The sequence below is a fragment of the Sylvia atricapilla genome, chromosome 2, assembly GCF_009819655.1.
Source record: "Sylvia atricapilla isolate bSylAtr1 chromosome 2, bSylAtr1.pri, whole genome shotgun sequence".
Classification (NCBI taxonomy): domain Eukaryota; kingdom Metazoa; phylum Chordata; class Aves; order Passeriformes; family Sylviidae; genus Sylvia; species Sylvia atricapilla.
The window spans coordinates 81,827,749-81,847,499 of NC_089141.1; the positions used below are offsets into that span (position 1 = coordinate 81,827,749).

General features: G+C 36.9%; 1 protein-coding gene across 2 annotated transcripts in view; it reads left to right on the top strand.

Annotated features, from left to right (window-relative positions):
* The window catches only part of PPP2R3B (protein phosphatase 2 regulatory subunit B''beta), a 44,662-nt gene that overhangs the window by 4,499 nt on the left and 20,412 nt on the right, over positions 1-19,751 (top strand). Inside the window, exon 1 of one of the 2 annotated variants that reach the window (XM_066313548.1) lies at positions 9,067-9,477. The exons of the other annotated variant lie outside the window; for it this stretch is intronic. Coding sequence (XP_066169645.1) covers positions 9,331-9,477 — 147 coding nt within the window. The 5' untranslated portion in view covers positions 9,067-9,330. Of the gene's footprint in view, positions 1-9,066; positions 9,478-19,751 lie in introns of those variants that run through there. 2 annotated transcript variants of the gene reach the window in all.

The window sequence follows — 19,751 nt, forward strand, 5'->3', positions numbered from 1 at the left end:
TGTGAGCTGTGTGAGCTGTGTGAGCTGTGTGAGCTGTGTGAGCTGTGTGAGCTGTGTGAGCTGTGGTAGTGTTGCACTGCACACCAGGCTGCGCTGTGTGGTCTAACACAGACACTCCCCAGCTCAGTGTCATGCAAAGATAGTGTTGGTAGTGCCATGTCCTGTCACTAAGTGGGGAGCATGGTGGACTTGGCTTTCAACACAAGCCCGTGACTTAAAGGGAGACTGTAAATAACCTGGTATCAAACTGATGTACTTTTCCAATGATAACAGAGTACTATGAAAGATGTCAGCATTAGTGTCATCCTAATAAAGCTCCTTCTTATGGTGCCAACAAAGGAAGGGCAGCTGAAAGTTCATATTAAGGTCTGGAAGAGTGCTGCTATAGGTGTTCCTATAAAATCATTATTAGTTTTGAATGGGATGACGTAATAGTGGTCAACAGAAGCAGCTCTGGTAGTATTTTTTGTTACTCATCTTAAGCTTTGCTGTACTGAATAGCTTGGAATAGAAGAATCTTTATCCTAATTAGAGAACTAACTGTTCTTTTTATTTATAACTAAGAAACTGAAAGTTATTCACTGTTGATAAGATACACTTTGAATAAGCACTGTTACCCTGGCATATAAATGTTACTTTTGTTAGCAGTTAAATTGATTTTGTTTATGCTTTGTTAAAAGAAATAGTGAACTTTTGTCGTCTTTCAAAGTGGCAGTTGCATTTGGGTCCTACTGGAAATTTTTTTTTTTTTTTTTTTTTTAATATGCTGCATCCAGTCTTAAAAGTTTTTGGCATCTCTAGTACTGAGAAATGGAATACAGAATTGTGTGGCTTTCTACAAGTTTGAAGTTTACCTGAATCCTGACACAGGACAATTAAAATTAATTCAGTTTTGAATTCTGACAGTTATTAATCAGTCATTCCTGTGTAAGTAACTGACACTTAAAATCAAACCAAAAGAATTTCAAAGCTGTATAATCACAGCTTACAAATCATTACTTCCAGTTGCTTCTCTGTCCGATCTTTCAAAACAGGTAAACTTAATTATAGCTTTACATCAATCACTTAAACAGTGCATTTTTAATGGGTGTTCAATCTATGAGGAAGTAATTAGATATTGGTATAAAGGAGCTAGCCTTTTCTCTTTTTTTGCGTTCAGTGACGCTTGAGAACCTGTTTTATATTTTTTGAGAACCTCGTTATATGCCTTACATTTACTCTGTCAGTGAGAAATAAACTTGAGGCCAAAAGTATATATGGGCTTACTGCAGTACAAAATCATAAATGCAGTTCATCCAGTGGACTAGTTTGTCCACTCTTGGACCTAGTCAATGGCTGCACAAGATTTTTCAGCAAGTCATGTTATGAGAAAAATCTTCAAAATGCCAGTGGTAAAAACAGATGACTGAGTCTTGGCAAATTAAGAGGTTTTTCACACACAATTGTCTTAAAGTTGCCTTGCTTCCATTGAATTTAACTTGTTGCATTGATTCAAGAAGATACTAATTAAGCACGCTCATTGTTTTTCACAGCAGCAAATGGTTACCAAATTTAGTGTTTTAAGTGTGGCATAATATGTAAATAACTCATTTCTGTTGGGCTGTTAGTGTGATATGCTTGTCTTCCAGTTCACCACATGGTACCCACATCTTGGCAGATGCGATTAATTTGTATTCTGCAAACAACAGATAAACTTAAAATGGGCCCATTGAAACCTAGAGTGACCAAGAGGTGTTTTTAAAAATGTGTTCCAGTACTTTGTTAGATGTGCCCCTTTTGCATAGTAATCACATAAAAAATAGCCAGAAACTGCAGAGCCACCTGAGTACTGCTTCTTGACTACAGGTACTTGCAGGAATATATGTCTTCGGATATATGTCCCATTAACCTTGTGCATGCTGTTTAGTTTCGTGTCATGTGGAACTAGACTTGCATATTTGTTCCATGCACATCTTACTAGTAGCTTTGGCTGATTTCAGGTTGAGTAAGGTGAGCTGTGTGTCTAAAAAGAAAATGTATGTGAAGTCTGTGTAGGAAAATGTAGAGGGAAACATCAAGTGTGTGCTGAGGACATCATTGCCAAATATTGCAAGATGTGCTCAGTGTGAGTTAGGTAAAATTTGACCTTCTTGATAAAACAAGGCTTGTAGAATTTATCAAATGGCTTGACTTGATCAGGTTTTTTGGATTCAGCAGAACCAGGAGAACAGTTTCTAATGAGTTTTATTCCTTTAGAAGCTGGATTTGTATTGATAAACAATAAATAATCTCCTAAATTTTGTAAACATTTCTAGTAGATATGATCAATACTGACATATTGTGACATGCTTTAGCAAAAGATAAAGCAAATTATTTGAAATTATGCAATATTAAAGACAGTGATGAGCTAGATAACTCTGCTAAATCTTCATGAATAGTAATTATTTACAGCAAATACTGTAAGTCTCCTGTTGTAACATCAGATTTTAAACAAAACATCACTAATTTTCTCCTCTTACTTGCTTTTAACATATTAAAAACATCACCTAAAATTTTGACTACTTGCTTATTTATCAAGTGACAAATTTAGGCTTCATATTTTAGAAAGATTTTTCTAGAATGCTTGAAAAAATATGTAAACTTCACATAAAGATTTACATTGATGGAGACTGGAGGAAAGTCAGGACTACTGTTCATGTTCTGGCAATGTATTTGTGGTGTTCTGCCTCTGTAAGATGTCTAATTTTTGGGGTCTTTTTTCTTCATGTGTTATGATTGCCTTTTTAGATATTCTGAAAGCTGGGGTCCACATTGTTAGGATAGGGTTAATAATTTCGGTTACCAGAGAAGCCGGGAATAGAGTCTCCGCTTCACTGCAACCAGGTGTTGCTTTCATTGCTTTAACCAAATCAAGTATAACTCTGCTTGGGTAATCGGGATGGGGGGAGAAGGAGAAGATTGGGACGACTTGTATTTGGAAACTAGGTCGGGTGAAACTGTACCTAATCATCATAAGATAGATGATCGAATTGTAATGATTTTTGGTAGCTGAACATGATTATTATTTCAAACTAGAATTGTAAAAGAAGATATTTACAAATTCATGCTTGGATGTATACAATAGAACAATGTAGGTTTAATGATTAACATGGAGTTATGTAACGGAGGGGTATAATATTGGGGCCTTCTTGGACCCTCGTTGGAGTTGGATTTGGGTTTGTACCCCGGCTCCCAGAGCTCTTCAATAAAGCACCTCATAATCATTTCGGTGGTTATGTGTTTTCCTCGCTAACAACATCATTACCAGTGACCACCTTCTTTGCTCTGCCTCTTTTCTTTTCTTTGTCCTTTGGCACTGTACCCTGCTTGTGATTTTGGAAGCGCACAGCTTTCCATTTAGTTCTGTAGAAATCAGTGTCGTTTCTGTTGCCTCTGTTTCCTGTATCAGCAATGCTTTCAGGCTGATAGAACAATACAATAGTATTAGATTTAGTCTTCATGGAACTTCTATCAGAAGAACCAGGATTGGTTTTGGCTGGTAAATCAGCAATTTGTGATTTTACCAACAGACTTGTAGGACAAATTTTATGTCTTAAGCTTCCTGATTTGTTGGTTTTGTGTTAAGATCTTCAAGGAGGGAAATCTCAAGCAAAATCAATAAGCAAGAAGCTGCCCTGCACTTGTCACTGACTCAAAATTATTGTCCTGTGACTTCAGAGACTAAATTACATGTTAGGTTATTAGCCTCTGATGCTGGATTTAGAGTAGTAGTTGTACTTTCATGCACCAGTCATTCTAGTCTGGGAAAAGATGTTTTTGAAAGGATTAATTGAAAATTCAGTTAATTTCCAAAACAAGGGGGTACTGAACAGCTTATGCAATGTTTAAATAAATTGCTGGACAGTTAGAAAATATCATTCATGTTCTTATTGCCAGACTACTCTGTCTACTTTTAAATTAAGGTGACACGATGTAAATAATAACCATCTAGAAATTACTAAATATTCAGAATGGTAAGTGTGACTTAAGAAAGTTCTATAATGCATATCATTGGACTTGGTTGTAAAAGCTGCTGTCTCTTGTGGGAAAACCTGTGGCATTCTGAATCAGCCTGAAGAATAAACTGATTCTTTATTTCAACCTAATTCTACTGTTCAGAGGCTTACATTGGTAAAGTTACAAGTGCATATATTGTGGACTGTAGCTTCATCTGTGGATAGTCTCTGTAGCATCAGGGTTCATCTGAAATGTTAAAACACATCTTATTAGAGGAAATACGACTTTCATTTGTGTAATCCATACTAGATTTTTTTGCTTATATTTCTCTCTTTAATACTTCATCAGCATCAGTTTGGGTGGTCCTGGTTTTCATGATCTGATGAACAGGGTCGTCTGAAGATCATGAATAGGCTCCATCTGCAGAACTATTCCAACAACCCTTTTCCCTTAGAATTCAGTTTATGCTGTACACAAATAAATAAAAATGTGAAGTGACTTTTTCTAAGATGGCAGAGAACATGAGAATTGTTCTAAAGGTATATAAACCATTCCTTTATTTTCAGGCATTGGTTTTCTAACTTCTAGTATTGATGCTTGCTGAAGTTAGTCTGTCAGATGCAGTTAACAAACTGCCCTTGCTGTGTCTTTGGAGTCCAGGCTGTTTAATCATAGCAAGGTGACATGTATTTTATCTTAGTGGTAATCTGATAATGGCCTGTTCTGTGGTGTTCATACATGGCTTCCTTTTGATAATGTGCAGAAAATCTGATCAGCCCCTCCTTCCTGGCCTACCAGCATGACCACACATCTGGCATCTAGCTGCTGTCTTTTTACTTACTCACTGTTTTGCCCCCTAAGAATTCTGGATTCTCTTAGCAACTGTGGAAAGAACAACCAGTCATTGTTCTGTCTAATCCACGAGTACTGGAAAATTAAAATAATCATTCAAGAAGGCATTTACATCCAAGACTTCCCTTTCCAATGGGGAGGAATTTCATCCTACAAGAAAAAAAAATTATGTATCTAGGCCCAGATGCACATGAACTCCTTTCCAAGCCAAAGGATCAGTTTCTGCTTGTGAAGGTAGATTTCTTAACTGCACAGTGTTAACATCTAGCAGTTCATCAGTATGTCATACTCAAAACACTGTCCAAACTTTAAAGCAATCAGTTTCTATAACTGGTAGTTGAATATGAGCCTAATAACTTGATTCCTTCTGCTGTGTGAACATTGTATGTGTTATCTCCCTTGGGTTTTATGAGTGTACTGCTGAAAAGGGTGACTCCCATCCAAAGGAGAGTTAGGGATGGATTAGTAGTACTTTGTTATTCTGTTCAGCACACAAGTGCATTGTCCTCTTGTTCTCTTTTCATGCAGAACAGTTACAAATGGGAAATTGCTAGCAAGAAATTAGTTTCAGGATCTTTCAGTGTAGCAAACACCAGGTATGGACTATCTGGTTTAAAAGTAATTCTTGAGAACATTAAATAATGGTGATAGTCTAGTCACAATGTTTTGTGAAGGAGAAGAAAATAAACAACTCAGTATTTCAGAGTTGTTTGGCTGGTTGTGCTTGTTTTCCTAGTCCAGCAAAGAATTGCTGCTTTCATTTGTCTTTTAGTATATATTTATGTAATTTCTTTGTTGTATTTCCTACCTCATAGTAGCTGTGTTTTAGCAAGCATTGTTAGCTGATTGACTTCTTGTATATCTTCCTGAACTGTTTATTCTTATTAGTGCCTTTTTTCCTTTAATCCTCTGGAATATGTCTTTAATACTACCTTAATCATGCTTTTACTTTTTTTTTTTCTATATTGAGAAGGTGCTACCTTGCCTTACTTCTCTTAACTGTTGTGTTCTGCCACTCACTGTTAAGTTACTTTTGTAAAGGGTTGCACTAGTTGCATAACAGCCCTTTTACATTGGCTGATTTGGAGATACAAATTTTTTTTTTCCACAGTTAACCCAGGAGCCACTTTTAATTTCTGCACCATCACAGGCTGAGGGATGCTATTGAGTCCTATGTTGCCGTTTGGCTTGGCTATTCAGCCTTATGTAAACTTCCTCCAAACACCAAACAGGCTTTCTGTCATCATGGTTCACATGTTACTGGGTTGAAGACTAGACTCCAGCAACTAAAGTTTTTATGTATGGCTGAAAATTATTTTCTTGAGGGCTTCCTGTGATGTTGGGTTGCTTTTTTCCAATATCTTGAGATCACTTCTATTTAAACTCTTAAGACTTTAATATGCTGTTGGTATATGCCTCTGACAAGAAATTCTGGTTTGCTAGGCAAATAGTTAAGGGGTTTTTTTAAAGCAGTCTTCAAGATTTTGTTTGCTCTACAATACCCAGAATATTGTTGTGTATGTTCAGGTCTTTATTAAAGTGGTAAACTCTTTGGCTACAGTCCCTTAAGCCCAATCCATTCATAGTGTGTATTTTTAGCTTTGGAAGGAAGCTCTGAGCATGCATCTTCCCCTCTGTTTATTTATCTAGCTAATTATAAGCTGCCAGGATACTTGAACAGCTTCATGGCTGGGACCCAGACCTTCACCTTGTAAAGGATTTTGCCTTAGCTTTCACTGGAGAGAATTCAGGTTCTGAATAAATATAACACTGTACTTGAACACTTTCAGTTCAGTCAGCTTTTAAGCTGACTTTCCCTATTCCCTGTGGTTAATTCATGACTGAAAAGGGTAAAAACGGATCTTAGGGGATTCATGACCATATTGCTTTATAAATGCTCAATCTCCTTAAATGTGGTAATACAAACCCCTTTTCCATTTAGATGGTGAAAAGAATGTGATTAGTAGCTGCTGGTATTTAAGTGTACTCAATTGCATGGAGTACATATTGCAACCTGTGAACAACAAATATCCAGGTATATAAACGACCACTAGCTTGAAAACCATAGTGCTAAAACAAGTTAGGCTAACAGTGAGATTGACTTGGAGCAGTGAAGTAATGTTATGGCAAAGCAATGCAGAATATTCAAAATAATGAGCCTTATGTTTATGATGGATTCTGAGTTCTGCTTGAATAAAGGAGGGAAATACACATCTCTTTCCAAACTGGAGTTCAGAACATTTCTTTGTTACTGAGGCTCCTTCAGCAGGTTCAGGAGCTCCAGGCCTTTGGGGTTCCAGACTGGCACTTCACTCTTTTGGGTTAGCTCTCCATGTGACAGCCCATCATCTTAATGACATAATGCAGTCACATCAAATAAGACTGTGAATGTAGCAGCAAATGGGAATACATCACCTGGTTTAAAAGGATGAAAACAGAAAGCAAGTTAGGTGAGAAGATACCTTTCCTTACTTCAAGTAGGACCTGTTCTGCGTAATCTGAAACACAATCTGCCTTGCAATACAACCTTCCTGACCTTCCACATTTTGGTCTGGAACGGTTATCTGTTGCCAGAGTAGGATTCCTCTCCTACTCTAACACCTCAGTCCTTCATCTCAAGTTCCAGGCATGCTGCTGCTGCGTACTGCATGCCCAGTTTTCTGTTGACTTCCCTGTGGCCAAGGTTTATCCCAGGTTAGTTGATTTAGCCTTCCTAAAAGGCAGTGAGTGACAGCCAGGTTTGCTCAATGCACTTGGATAGTCTGGTCATGCCAACCGCAACATGTCTGACTCTTGCCTTGTCAATTCCTTTCTTGTTGTCCCACTTCCGAAAGAAATAAATATCTTCATAACGAGTTGCAATAAAGAAGCAGGAGGCAGAGACAGGACTGGATACTAAATTAAAACCATTTAGGCAATTGTTTTGTCATTATTTACTTTCTAACAGTGTGTGATAAACTAAAAAAGGAACCAATTTAGGCAAATTATGTTTCACTAGTACTTTTTCATAGTTTCCTTTTCTTAATTGGACAAGGATATTTACTGTGGTTTTAACATTATAGATTGCCTATGAATGGATAAATGGAATAATGGATAAGTGCCATCCATTAAAAGAAATCTGACACAGTGGTTAAAGAATTGTTTTGGGCTGTGTACATCTTTGTGTAATCAGGGAAATTTCCTTACTTAAAGTAGGAGGAATGAAAACAAAGTAGGATTGGCCAGGTCTTTCCTTTTGCACTGTTAGTAATTAAACTTGTGCATGACAAGGTACAGATAATAAATAGCTGACGCCTGTATCTTAAGAGAATTTGGAGCTGCTAACAGTGTTCACAGCTTGGAATTGTAAGAGTTCCATACTCATAACTGTAATGGTGATATTTGAAAAAAAAAAACATCAAAATAGCAGTGTTTCCTAAAGATTGCTGTGATCTAGGTATATCCATTTAAAATGTGAAAACTCCGCTAGTTTTAAGTTAATGTTCCTCAAACTGTAAAGGAGAAGGAACTGAAGGTCATTTCAATTTTCACAGAAGCTTATCAGATTTCTGTTTCCATGAAGAATATTGAGAGGTACTAAAACTTGGCCTCACCGCCCCCATAAAATGTTTTTGAGGTTCAATACACTGAAAATTGAGTGGTAACAGAGTCTAACTGTAATGTTAGTGAAATGTGACAGGTATGCAATCTAACATGTGGATATTAATGTTTATAAAACTATTTAAGAAAAAAAAAATCCTGTCAATTTTTTTTTTTCTAATTTTGTGGCATAAGTTATATTTCTAATGTAACCTTTTGTTAAAACATGATTTGAAGCAGTGTTTCAGTGGAGTAACATTAGCTTAATTTCTGCTATGGCTTTCCATCTTAACATTTACATTTTTAGATTTATTGAAATGCAGTCGCTTAGATGAATGTAAAAAAAAAATATTTATTGATTATGTGAGCTGTCCTGAAAGCCTGTCTGAAGCTTTTCCTATCATTGCCTTCATTTTTGCCGTGTAATAGGGTTCCTGCTAAAGGACAAAAGAGTTTAAAAGGAAATAATTGCTGGGTAATAAGCCTTATCCTTTGGTGAGGTACTTCACTGAATCTGGACAGTGAGTGTTTTGTGACAGAAGGGAGAGCTGAGGGGGATGGGAGGAGGAGGAAGCTAGAAAATAACCACAACTGGCCTCTCTGCATTCCTCTAGGGCTTGCCTTTCTTAAAATTGGAAGCTGCTTTTATAGCTGCTCCTCCAAACACGGTTTTCATTTTCTGTACTGTCCCATTTAGACTTTGGAATGCCTGGATGAAAGGGCAGGCTCCCAAAGTGACTCCCCAATCTGTTTTTGCAATTCCAGCCAAGTTCCCTTTAATGTATGGAGCGGGCGAAGTTGAGCTGAGTCTTATAATATCACAGAACTCGGGTGCAGCTGCTGCTTTAAGCGGCTCTGTGTGATAATACAACAGCTCTGCTATTTACTGGGACTCAAGTGCCTGGACTGGCACACAGACATTATATGAAATCCGAAAGCATGAGGATAAAGGAGATTTCTTTGCGACAAGATCCCGACCTAAGAAAGGAGTTGGCATTGCTAGCTCGAGGATGTGATTTTGTTCTACCTTCTAGATTCAAGAAGAGACTGAAAGCTTTTCAGCAGGTTCAGGTTTGTCTTTCTGTTCTTACACAATTAAGTTATTGCTGCCAATTGTACCTTCGCAACCACTCAAACTGCAGGCAATACATGGAAGCTGTTACTAAACTAGCAGGGTGTTTTGATATTCTGCTCCATATATGATGATTTCTTCTGTGTTTTAAAAGACTGTGCAGGAAGTTTTGTGTAAAGAAAAATGAGAGTTTGCTGAAGCACATAGCACTGCTAAAGTATGATGTTTGCAAAGAGGCATATGCTATGAAAAGTTGGTTCATTTAATGGTATTAGACTTTTAAAGACTGTTTTCCTTAATCTGCATAATTGTAATCTACATTCATTTCCATGGGGGGTTTAATTTACCTCTTACGAGAACTGAGCATATAAAATATACTGATATAGGCTGTAACTTCACTAGCTCTAACATAATATACTAAAAAATGCTTTCATACTTGCATGATGATCCTGGATTCCTTCAGATTATGTGTATTTTGAACTTTTTATTTGGATGAGATCAGTTGTTGCTGCCTGGTTCACGTGTATACTTCTGCTGTTTTGTAGCAGTGGGTTAAAGCTACAATTTTAAAGTATGCTTAAAATTGAGAATAGAAGTATTTGAAAAGTAAAATCGGAAGGAAAAATACTTTTTATAGAGTAAATGTTCAAGGAGATTTGTTATCTCTTGGAGTGAGAAAGTGTACAACGTTTTTTGAGAAACTGAAATTTGGTATTTCTTTGAATACCCTTTTAAGACATATGGTGGTATATGAAAGCATTCACTTTGACCTTACCTCACCCTCACTTTGAATTCATATACTTAAGGTATGTCAGTAAAGGCAGGTGTGATTTTTTTTTTCACCCTTTTTTAATTAAGGAAAGTTTAGCAGTTGAATAAAAATTACATTAACTTAGAATTTCTGGCATTGTTAGTTTTCTAAATATAGCCTGCTACTTAATTTTGAATTCAGTGCACTAGTGTCCCTTTCAGGTGACCTTCAAGAGGGGAACATAGAGCCCTATGACCCTAAGAATGTACTAGCCTTCTATCTTCTATATGATTATTTAAAATTTGTTTCAAGTGATCTTTATAAGCAATGTTTATTCCTTTGTGCAAACGGAGTGCCAGTGTTGACTGTGCTGGTTTACACCACTCAGCATAGACATGCAAGTGAAAGGGGTTTTGACTTGTGTTTTCTGTGCTAAACTGGAGGCAGGTAAGATAACTTAATTAGACACAGCAAGAAAAGAAAATACTATCTTAATTACCCAAAAGTAGTGGTAGCAGTTAATATTTAGGCACCTCAGAGGAGGCGGCAAGTTTAGTCTAGTCATGGCATCCTGTTGTAAACAAACACAGCATTACCTTGTGTGGTGCCCCTTAACTTGATCTGTCTTTCATCCAGCAATAGTTGGATCACTTGTACTTTTACAGGGCCTTTTTATGTTGACCTAGAAAACATCTCAGTGTAGCATGGTGAAGCACACCTGCAAGCTACTAACTACTTTAGAAAACAGCTTGTCTGATCTGTAGGGTTTTTTTTTTTCTGTTTTAGGATGCTGCTGGCTATAAACTTACAGTGCAGACAATGTGCAAATATTTTTCATTTTTAACCAGTCTTGCACTTCCTGGGTAACTGCCAACTGTAGAATAATGATGATAAATTACTTAATTAGATTACAAAATTCTTTGGGCAAAACAGAATTAATAGAAGTATAAAACTGGAATATGAGGTCTGTCATTGCTCAGTTTGATATAAAGTATTTTATCTGAAGTTCCTTTTCTGGGTGGTGGTTTGCTTTGACTTCATGATTTTAAGGAGACCTTTTTGGAAGTCTCATCAAAAGCTAAGTGCTAGTAACTGTTGATCCAGAAGATGGGTATTCTTTACCTGCCATTTTATGTCAATGTTAATTCCAACTTATCCTCATTGGTTAGGTGTATTTCAAAGAATAACTATTTATTAGCTACATAATCGATGAAATAATGGATTGAAGAAATTTCATGCTAAAATTACAGACTGCTTAGAGATTTTGTAGAATAACTTGAAACAAAACTTTATCACTTCAGTTGCTAAGCTTTGTTGCTTTTTTAATTTACAACCTCCTGTTCCACTGTATAAGCTTTCAGACACAACAGTTCATGAATATGATGTAAAATTAGAATGCCAAAGTCAAGCAGAAATGGAAGCCAGTCTGTTCTTCCGTATTTCTACTACAATGTTGTAATTTTGTAAGAGGTTTGTGCTATTAAAGCTAGCATCTTAAAATAAAAAATTAGTAATGGTGGTGGATGGTGAAATAACATGGCTCAGAATCTGCTCTGAGGCAGGTTGGAATGACTGGGTCTTCCACAGGTTCCAAGAATTCTAAGGCAGTGGCTTTTTATTTAGGGCTATGTAAGTAAATAATCTGTGTAGGTAACCCCCTGTGGTTTAGAAGGGGTGGTCACTAGAGCATAGCACATCAAGTTTCTTGAGAATCTTTAAGCAGACCACCAGTAGTGAGGTGGGCTGTTCTGGAAAGTGGCACAATAGACAGTTCCTCAGTTTTCATTTATTGATGAAAATTGAAAAACCCTGAGCAAAGTAGGGCTTTATGGAAAGATCTATTTCTCAAAAGGAAGATAAAACAATACATGACTGTTGAAATGTTCTCTATTGCCTCGGGGAGCTAAATTTCTTAGTAGGTTTCTCTGCATGAAATGAAGTGCAACTTTAGTCCATCTTATCTTGACGTTGATTCTAAGACCAAGATCTTTTTTAAGTACTTAACACCTGTGGGATATATTGAAATGGCAGTGCAGCACTTGAAGAGTCACTGTGTCCTCCTTGCTTGTCAATTTATCTGAAACTTTGGAGGGAGAAGAAACTGTCACCTTGTGAAATGTACTGGCAACTTAAATATGTGAACTTGAAAGGCTGAATAGTTTGTTTTAGCCAAAATCTAATGACATGCCTACCTGTCAGAATTGGAATATATGCAGCATCCTTATACATGTTATATGAGGAAAATAGCCCTGAAGTTTGAAACAAAATTAGAATAAAATGGATGTGTGTACATTGACATGCTTGTACATTTGTAACTCAGTGTTAGCTAAACTAGGAAAATGGACTACTTAGAGGCCACATCACCTTACAAAACTGTGGAGTTCTAACTTTAAACCTAAACTTTTTAAAAAGTCAAATAAATTCATGCTGAATGTAATGATTTTTGAAAAGGAGCTGAAATTAAAAATCTAGCCTAAGTTTTTAATTCATTTTCTCATTGTTAGTGACATATGTGCTGACATATTTTTTGCTACTTTTAATGAATTATACCTTTATCTGCTGTGCCTACTGGGTGATTCCTTGGTGTAGTTGTATGCATCACAACTCAGTGTAAAAATGGAGAACTACTTGTTTCATGACCACCTGTTAATGATACTAAATGCTGCTTACACATGCTATTTATGTCAGCTGTATGAGAACTATTTCTTCAGCTTCTGCAGTGCCTCACGAGATTGGTTTGCATTCTGAGTGAAGTAACTTTAGACTTTAGTGCCTCTTGATCATTTTTACATTCCTTTGTTACAAAAATGCTTCATAAATGCTTGTGACATGTTCAAGACAGCAGTGAACACAGAGTCCATAGGTACTAATGTGTGCTGGGCTGCTGTATATTCCTGATGTAGTGCACACAGTGATTCTTTAAGTCATGAAGATGACAGTCTCATTTCTGAGACAAAGCTACTTTTAAGAAATTTAATTGAGGCTGCTGGGTTTACAGCTATAGTCTCAGAAGAAGGTTGTTTAACAATTAGAGGGGCTTCAGGCACTACAGCTTGGCTGTTACCATCAGTTTTCTAATTTAACATAATTTGTAGACCTTTTAACACCACAGGGAGCGGACCCAATATTCATTTCTACATAATACTTCTACATCAGGCAACAAATGCCTTATTAAAGAACACAAGTATTTGCTGAGAGGGCCGGAGATGGAATACAAATCTCATTCTGACTGTAGCTAATAGGTACGCATGATGCAAGCTTGCTGATACAATGCCAGTTTTCCAGAGCAGATGCCAACATTTAAAACAGAATGAAAACATATAGGCTGCGCACTGAGACTTACTAGTTGAGATGAGGTTTTCCAGAAATGGCTCACTGCTAGCGGATTGCCAGGTTTTAAGCTCTAGTCTCTTAAAAAGGAACTGTAAACAAGCTGGTAGATTTTTACCACTTTTGTAATGGAGACTCCTGGTTCAAACATAAAATGCATTGGCTGCCTGTGATAGCAGCTTCTTTATCTGTTCATGTCTGGTGAAAAATCTATTTTTAAAATTATTATTACAGGAAATGTGTACTCTTTCTATAGAAAAGCCAATATGGTGAAAGTTTGTTACAGTTTATTTTGCATGCATGATTTAGGAGTCTAGATGTCAGTTCCCTCTGCAGCTAAGTGTTGTGATGCAGCAATTCATACAATGAAGAGTTCAGAAATACTTACTTTTCCCTTGAAATAAAAGATTCACTATTCTTTTTTTCCATTTTAACTAACACTACTAATAGTAGATGTTGTATGACTGCTGGTGGTAATGCTAGAAAGCCTGAAACAGTCCAGCACATCTTCATATAAAATGTCCTTCAACTTCTACAGGGCAAGAAGGATATGAGATTGTTTTCACAATTGTCCAAATTAGAATTTTTCAGGGCATCAGCAGACAAGCAGTTGACAGAATACTTGCTCCAGTTGTTGACTTTGCAGCTCCATAGCAAGGCTGAACTTGGTGACATTTCTTCTTTGAGAGGATTCTTCTTGGAGTCAATTGCATCTAGTGATTGAAACTTGCTTTGTTGTAAACATGTAAGGATAAAAAGCTATCGCAGAGTTTAAGTGGATGTCTGTCTTAGCTGTATATGTTACTTTTGATGTTGAACTGATGGCCTGTCTTGACAAGGGCTGTTTTCTGTAGAAAAATGTTAGAATTGCCTCAGGTGTACCTGTCAGTCCCTTGGCTGTGTACAATCAAAATAATCATGTCCTAGGAGGAACTTACCAGCTTGTGCCCTGGAAACAGTTGGGGAACAGAATACACTGGGAAAGAATAGCAGAACTGTTTTAACCTGTGAACAGAATGTCTTCTGAGGAAGCTGCAGCTATATGACAAACAACATATATTAGTGACTAGAATACTTAATTTGGCATGATTCATTAACTATAGCCTGTTTGATAGCTACTTACAGGCACTAGTAGTCATACTAGCAATGACTGATATTTTTCCACTACTTCTGTCTTACCATGAAATGTAAAAAAAATTGTGTTTTGTGGGGTAGATTTTTCTGGAAAATCTTGGGGTTTTTCCATTTTATACTGTGCACCATTTTCCATTTTTAAATTAGTAAGGCATGTGAAAGATCTTTGGTCTTCACTGGATGAAAAATGTCATCACCCACAGTGGTGGCAAATTCTCAGAGGAAGCCTCACTCTAGAAGCCTTTGGTTGAAGTTTTGTCAGCAAATAAAGCAAGTCACCAGTGGACATGGATGTAATATGGAAAGGTCTTGTGTTCGTGGCTTTGGGGGGCACTGGTAACTACATCTTCCATTTTGCCCTCACCCAAGTGTTTTCTGAATAAATCAATAAGCTCTTCATACTGCATACTTTTGATATTGAAGCTTTATGTAACTGTACAAAGAAAAAAGTGTTCAGCCATATTTCAAGGTGTTTCTACAGCAATAATGCTTTTGTAGTAGCATCTTCCAGTTCCCAGCAGGACTGCATGATTTAGCTGTGTCAGCTCTACCAAGCTGCAAATTGGGAGAATCCCAGTATTTTCAAAATTTGAGTTGTAGAAGAACTTGAGTGAGACACCTGTTAGCACAGCATATATATTACTGAAAGGGAGGAGATTGGTAAGTGTGTGCTGTAATGGTTAGGTATCATGCAGAAAAATGCCAGTTAACCTCAGCCTTCGCTAACAAGTGAATTTTGACCATTTGAAAGTTTCCCGGTGCTACTTTTGTTTGTGTGTATGTGATATGACTTGCCTATGGTGGCCATTCACAAATGTTTTTAGTTGAATGTGGTTTTAAATTCAATACCCAAGATGGTATGTATAGAATGCATTTCATAGTTTCAGGTGGAAGCTTTTGCTGGATGCCACTGCCTACTCTCTCCTCCTACATTAGAACTAACATGCTTTCCCAGATAGGTTTGTGTAGATGGTCCAAAGTTTAGCATGCTCTGCTGCAGTGCTGACACTTCACTGGCTATTTCTTGAAGGCAGTTTTGACTGTTTCAGTTTGGCTTGGTTAAATTAAAGGGGAAAAGTGTCAATGATAGTTGTACAGTAATTCTTAATTCTTATAGTCAGACTTTCGAGAGTATGCAGTGGTGGCCCTTAGCCCAACAACTTCATTCAAACTGCATGGAGTGCTTCTTTCCCAGGCTATCACAAAATTAAGAGTACTACTACTTACTCTGCTGTATTAAGACTTAAAATAAGGGGAGAAATTAGCTTAATATAGCAAACGGCTTTAAAAACCCCATTTTATTTTGTTTACCTCAGAATCAGAAGTTAGTGTCTTTAGACTTCTGTTTTACTGTTACTTTCCTTATGTTACTCCTGACTGAATCTCTTTTGATTTGCTTATGGAATTGCTACATGCTGTAACATGTCAGTGATCCCAAAATGGGACAGAGCAGTGTACAGCTTCATCTCTAGAGTAAAGGTGATGTAGCATTGAGGATTAACATTTGCATTGAACACAAAACCAGATTACCATATTCTTTTTTACAGAAATAGACTTGAGAGTAAAGTGGCCAAGAATATGCATAAATGAGATGAGAGTGATAGTCCATTTATTTAAAACTGAGATGAGTGCACAACGTGGTATGCAGGAAGGAGACTCCCACCATATTTTTCTGGTCAGAATTTGAACACAGGATTGCTGACTGGAACATAGACTACATTGGGAGAGTTGCTGAACCTTGCTCTCATGCATTAATTCAGGTCACATGTATAAAATTGGAAACAGTGTAAGTTGAAGTACCTTTTTTCTTCTAATGGTATATTGCTAGAAACTTATGGGAAAGTTATTAATTTTTCCATTTCCCTCCCCTTATGTAGCACAAATATTGACTACAGACCAAACTAGATTAATGAAATTTTCAGAGTTAAGGCTAACAGCAAAAGTAAGCTAGTGTAAAACTGCAGCAGGGTTAAAACTAATGGATGTTTATCTCTTACTGTGGAAGGAAAGAGGAGCATGTATGATAAAATTAGTCTCTATAGCACATCTAAAAACAGCTGCCAGACAGTGACTGAAGGATAGCAAGCTGAAGTCCAGGACAGAAGGAAACAACTGGGACTAAAATGATTGTTGCCAGAGGAAAGACTTTTACATATATACCCTAATGACTGGTTTAGCATGGGTTCATTCTCTGTAGGTCTCTCTCAGGGTTTGATCTATGTTTTATATTTCTGACTAAGCTATGCAAAATTAATCACAATCTTAGCATGGTTTTAAGCCTAATGTAATCTGATTTTAAATTATACTGCTGCAGTACTCCCTAATCTTATGTTAGCAGCAGAACTGTGTTGCTTCTAAGTGGCACCAACTGTGTGATATTGGATGGAGACAAATAGAGGGTTTTCATTTTGCTCTCTAGCTGTCTTGGTGACCTGAGGCAATTCACCATATTGCTTCACTGTCACTAGTGAAGCAAGTAAATTCTATGTGGACATGGGGGAAGGGGAAGATGCAGGTGTGCTGTGGTGTAGCTTACCTTATGCCATGCTGTAAAACTTACATTATTAAGATTTCAGATAAACTTACTGTTTTCAAACTGATTTTCAGTGCAATTATTTCATTTTAGAGTAATAGAACTTGGCGAGGGGAAGGACTCAGGAATTTTCTAGGTTTTAAGTTGTCCAAGGATCATCTATCAAAGAGGAAAATACTGTTTAGCACATCAATATGAACAGGAAGTAGTAAAATCAGTGAACTCTTGCAGTAAAAAATCTTACTAGTTTGGCTGGAAAGATGCTAATAAGGATGACACAGAAAGCAATAAAAAAGCATCACACTTCAACTTAAATAACTGCAAATGTCTACCATGAGGTCAAGAGAGCTTATGTTACGGAGGACATGTTTCTCTGGGCTTCTGAGCAAAGTTCTGGTAGTAACCTTAATTCATCCTGAAACAGATTTTTGAAGGCACTTCAGCATGTTAAACTATTTGTCATGTTAGAACAGGGTTTTCAAAACTGTTGTCTGTCTTCCAAATGAGAAAACTCTTTTCTAAATAATAGTAGTGCAAGTGTTTTATGTGATGTTTGAGATTTAAATACCATAAAACTACTGATAACGTCAATTGTTTATCTAAAGGGAAACATTGACTTTCACTTTGCAGTCAGTTAGATAGTAAGTTAAAAAAGAAACATTTCTGTGATTTTATTGGTCAGACTTAGATTGACAGCAATAAAAGGGCAGAGGGATGGGGAGGCTGGTCAGGTATTCCTTGTGAGCCTTGTGTTACTGATAACATTTTGTTACATTTACAGTTACTGTTTTAACTGATCAGCTGTAACACACCTTGTATTAAGAACTCGATGCATTTAATAAAGGAAAGATACAAAAAATGTTATCCTTTGAATCTCCATGTTGGCTTTCATTTTCTGTTGTGTGTCAGGGAACTTCATGCAGTTGTCTGTTTTCATTGTTAAGTGGTTGATAAGCTTTATACGTGGGTGGTTGCAGGGATGTTAGGATTTAAAAGGCTGAATAGCATCTCTCTGCAGAAAATTCTCTTAGCTTCTTATGCACTTTGGTTCATCCAGGTAAGTTTAGCATAAAGTAGAATATAGAAGACTTAGTCTGTTGAAGAACTAGATTAGCTTATGTATTGCACATTGTAAACAATATTGCAGCAGAAGTTTTTTCTTTTAAATGCCTAGTTAAAAACTACTAAGGAATTGAACCAGACTTCTATCTATTTGATAGGCAACAATGTCCTTATAGTATTTTCAGTATTTAATGCCTTTTTTTTAGTGGGGGAGATTGTGTTGCATCACTTGGTGAAATCCTAATGGTGAAGTTGGGTTTAAATGTGAAGTAGAATTTTGGGGTCCTTTTTTGACTCTGTTGTATACATTCTGACTTTTCTCTAGTATGGATGTTATCATGGAAATTCCTGTCAAATACTACCGCAAGAGCTGACTGCAAACTCTGTAAATACTTTTAAATGTTTAGCATTGGGCTTTTTTCAGAGAAACAGGTAGAATAAATGTTGGTATCATCAGCATTTCTGAATGAAGTTATCTTGTTCTGTAGTCCTGTCAAAACAATCTAAATACCAATCAGTTCAATCCAGATAGTGATAGGACAAGGGGAAATGATTTTAAACTAAAAGAGGAGAGGAAAAATTATTTACTATGACCGTGGTGAGGCATTGGCACAGGCAACCCAGAGAAGTTGTGGACCCCCCATCCCTGAAGTGTTCAACACCAGGCTGAATGGGGCCCTGAGCAACCTGATCTAGTGGGTGGCATCCCTGCTCACAGCAGGAGGGTTGGAACTAGATGTCAGGTCCAGTCCAAGTTCATGTCTTAATCTCAAAGATGTCTAAAAGAGTATTACATTCACTAATGTATTTACCTTGCTTCCTTTTCCAGCAAGTCCTTTAAGAGTGAGGTTTTACTCACTTGCATTTGAATCCACATAGTCAACTCCTTCATGGGGCTCAGTATTTATACTTGGCAGTTGCTACATGCAAATGTTATATCTAGACATTACTGAGCATACATTATTAAAATATCTGGGAACAAGTCCTCCCTTCCTTGTTATTTCAGAAGTATATCCTGTAGCTGAATGATTGTATCATAGCATCAGCTCTTACAGTTAAGAGAAAAGGAAAAGCTTACCCCTTTAAAATTCCCACTGCATTTATTTTTTGTTTATAACAAAGTTAACTGCTGAATGCAACTCATCAGGTGGTAGATGTAAGAAGACTGTCTAGCTTGAAGAATTAATTACTCTTTGGACTACAGCATATCCATATTCTCTGGTATATACAATATATTACTGTATTGTAACTATAATATTGATTTTATACCATTACTGTAAACAACTGCTGAAAGAGTGGTTGGAAAAGAATCGGGAAAGTTGCAAAATAATATTAGAAGTTTTGCCCTTTGAACAGTGACCTCAATGGGATAAAAACTGCCATTCCTCTGCTGTAAAAATCAAGGCAAGTAAGTGTTGGGTAGCTGTGGACAGTCATACAATTCTGTATGTCAGGAATGAAAA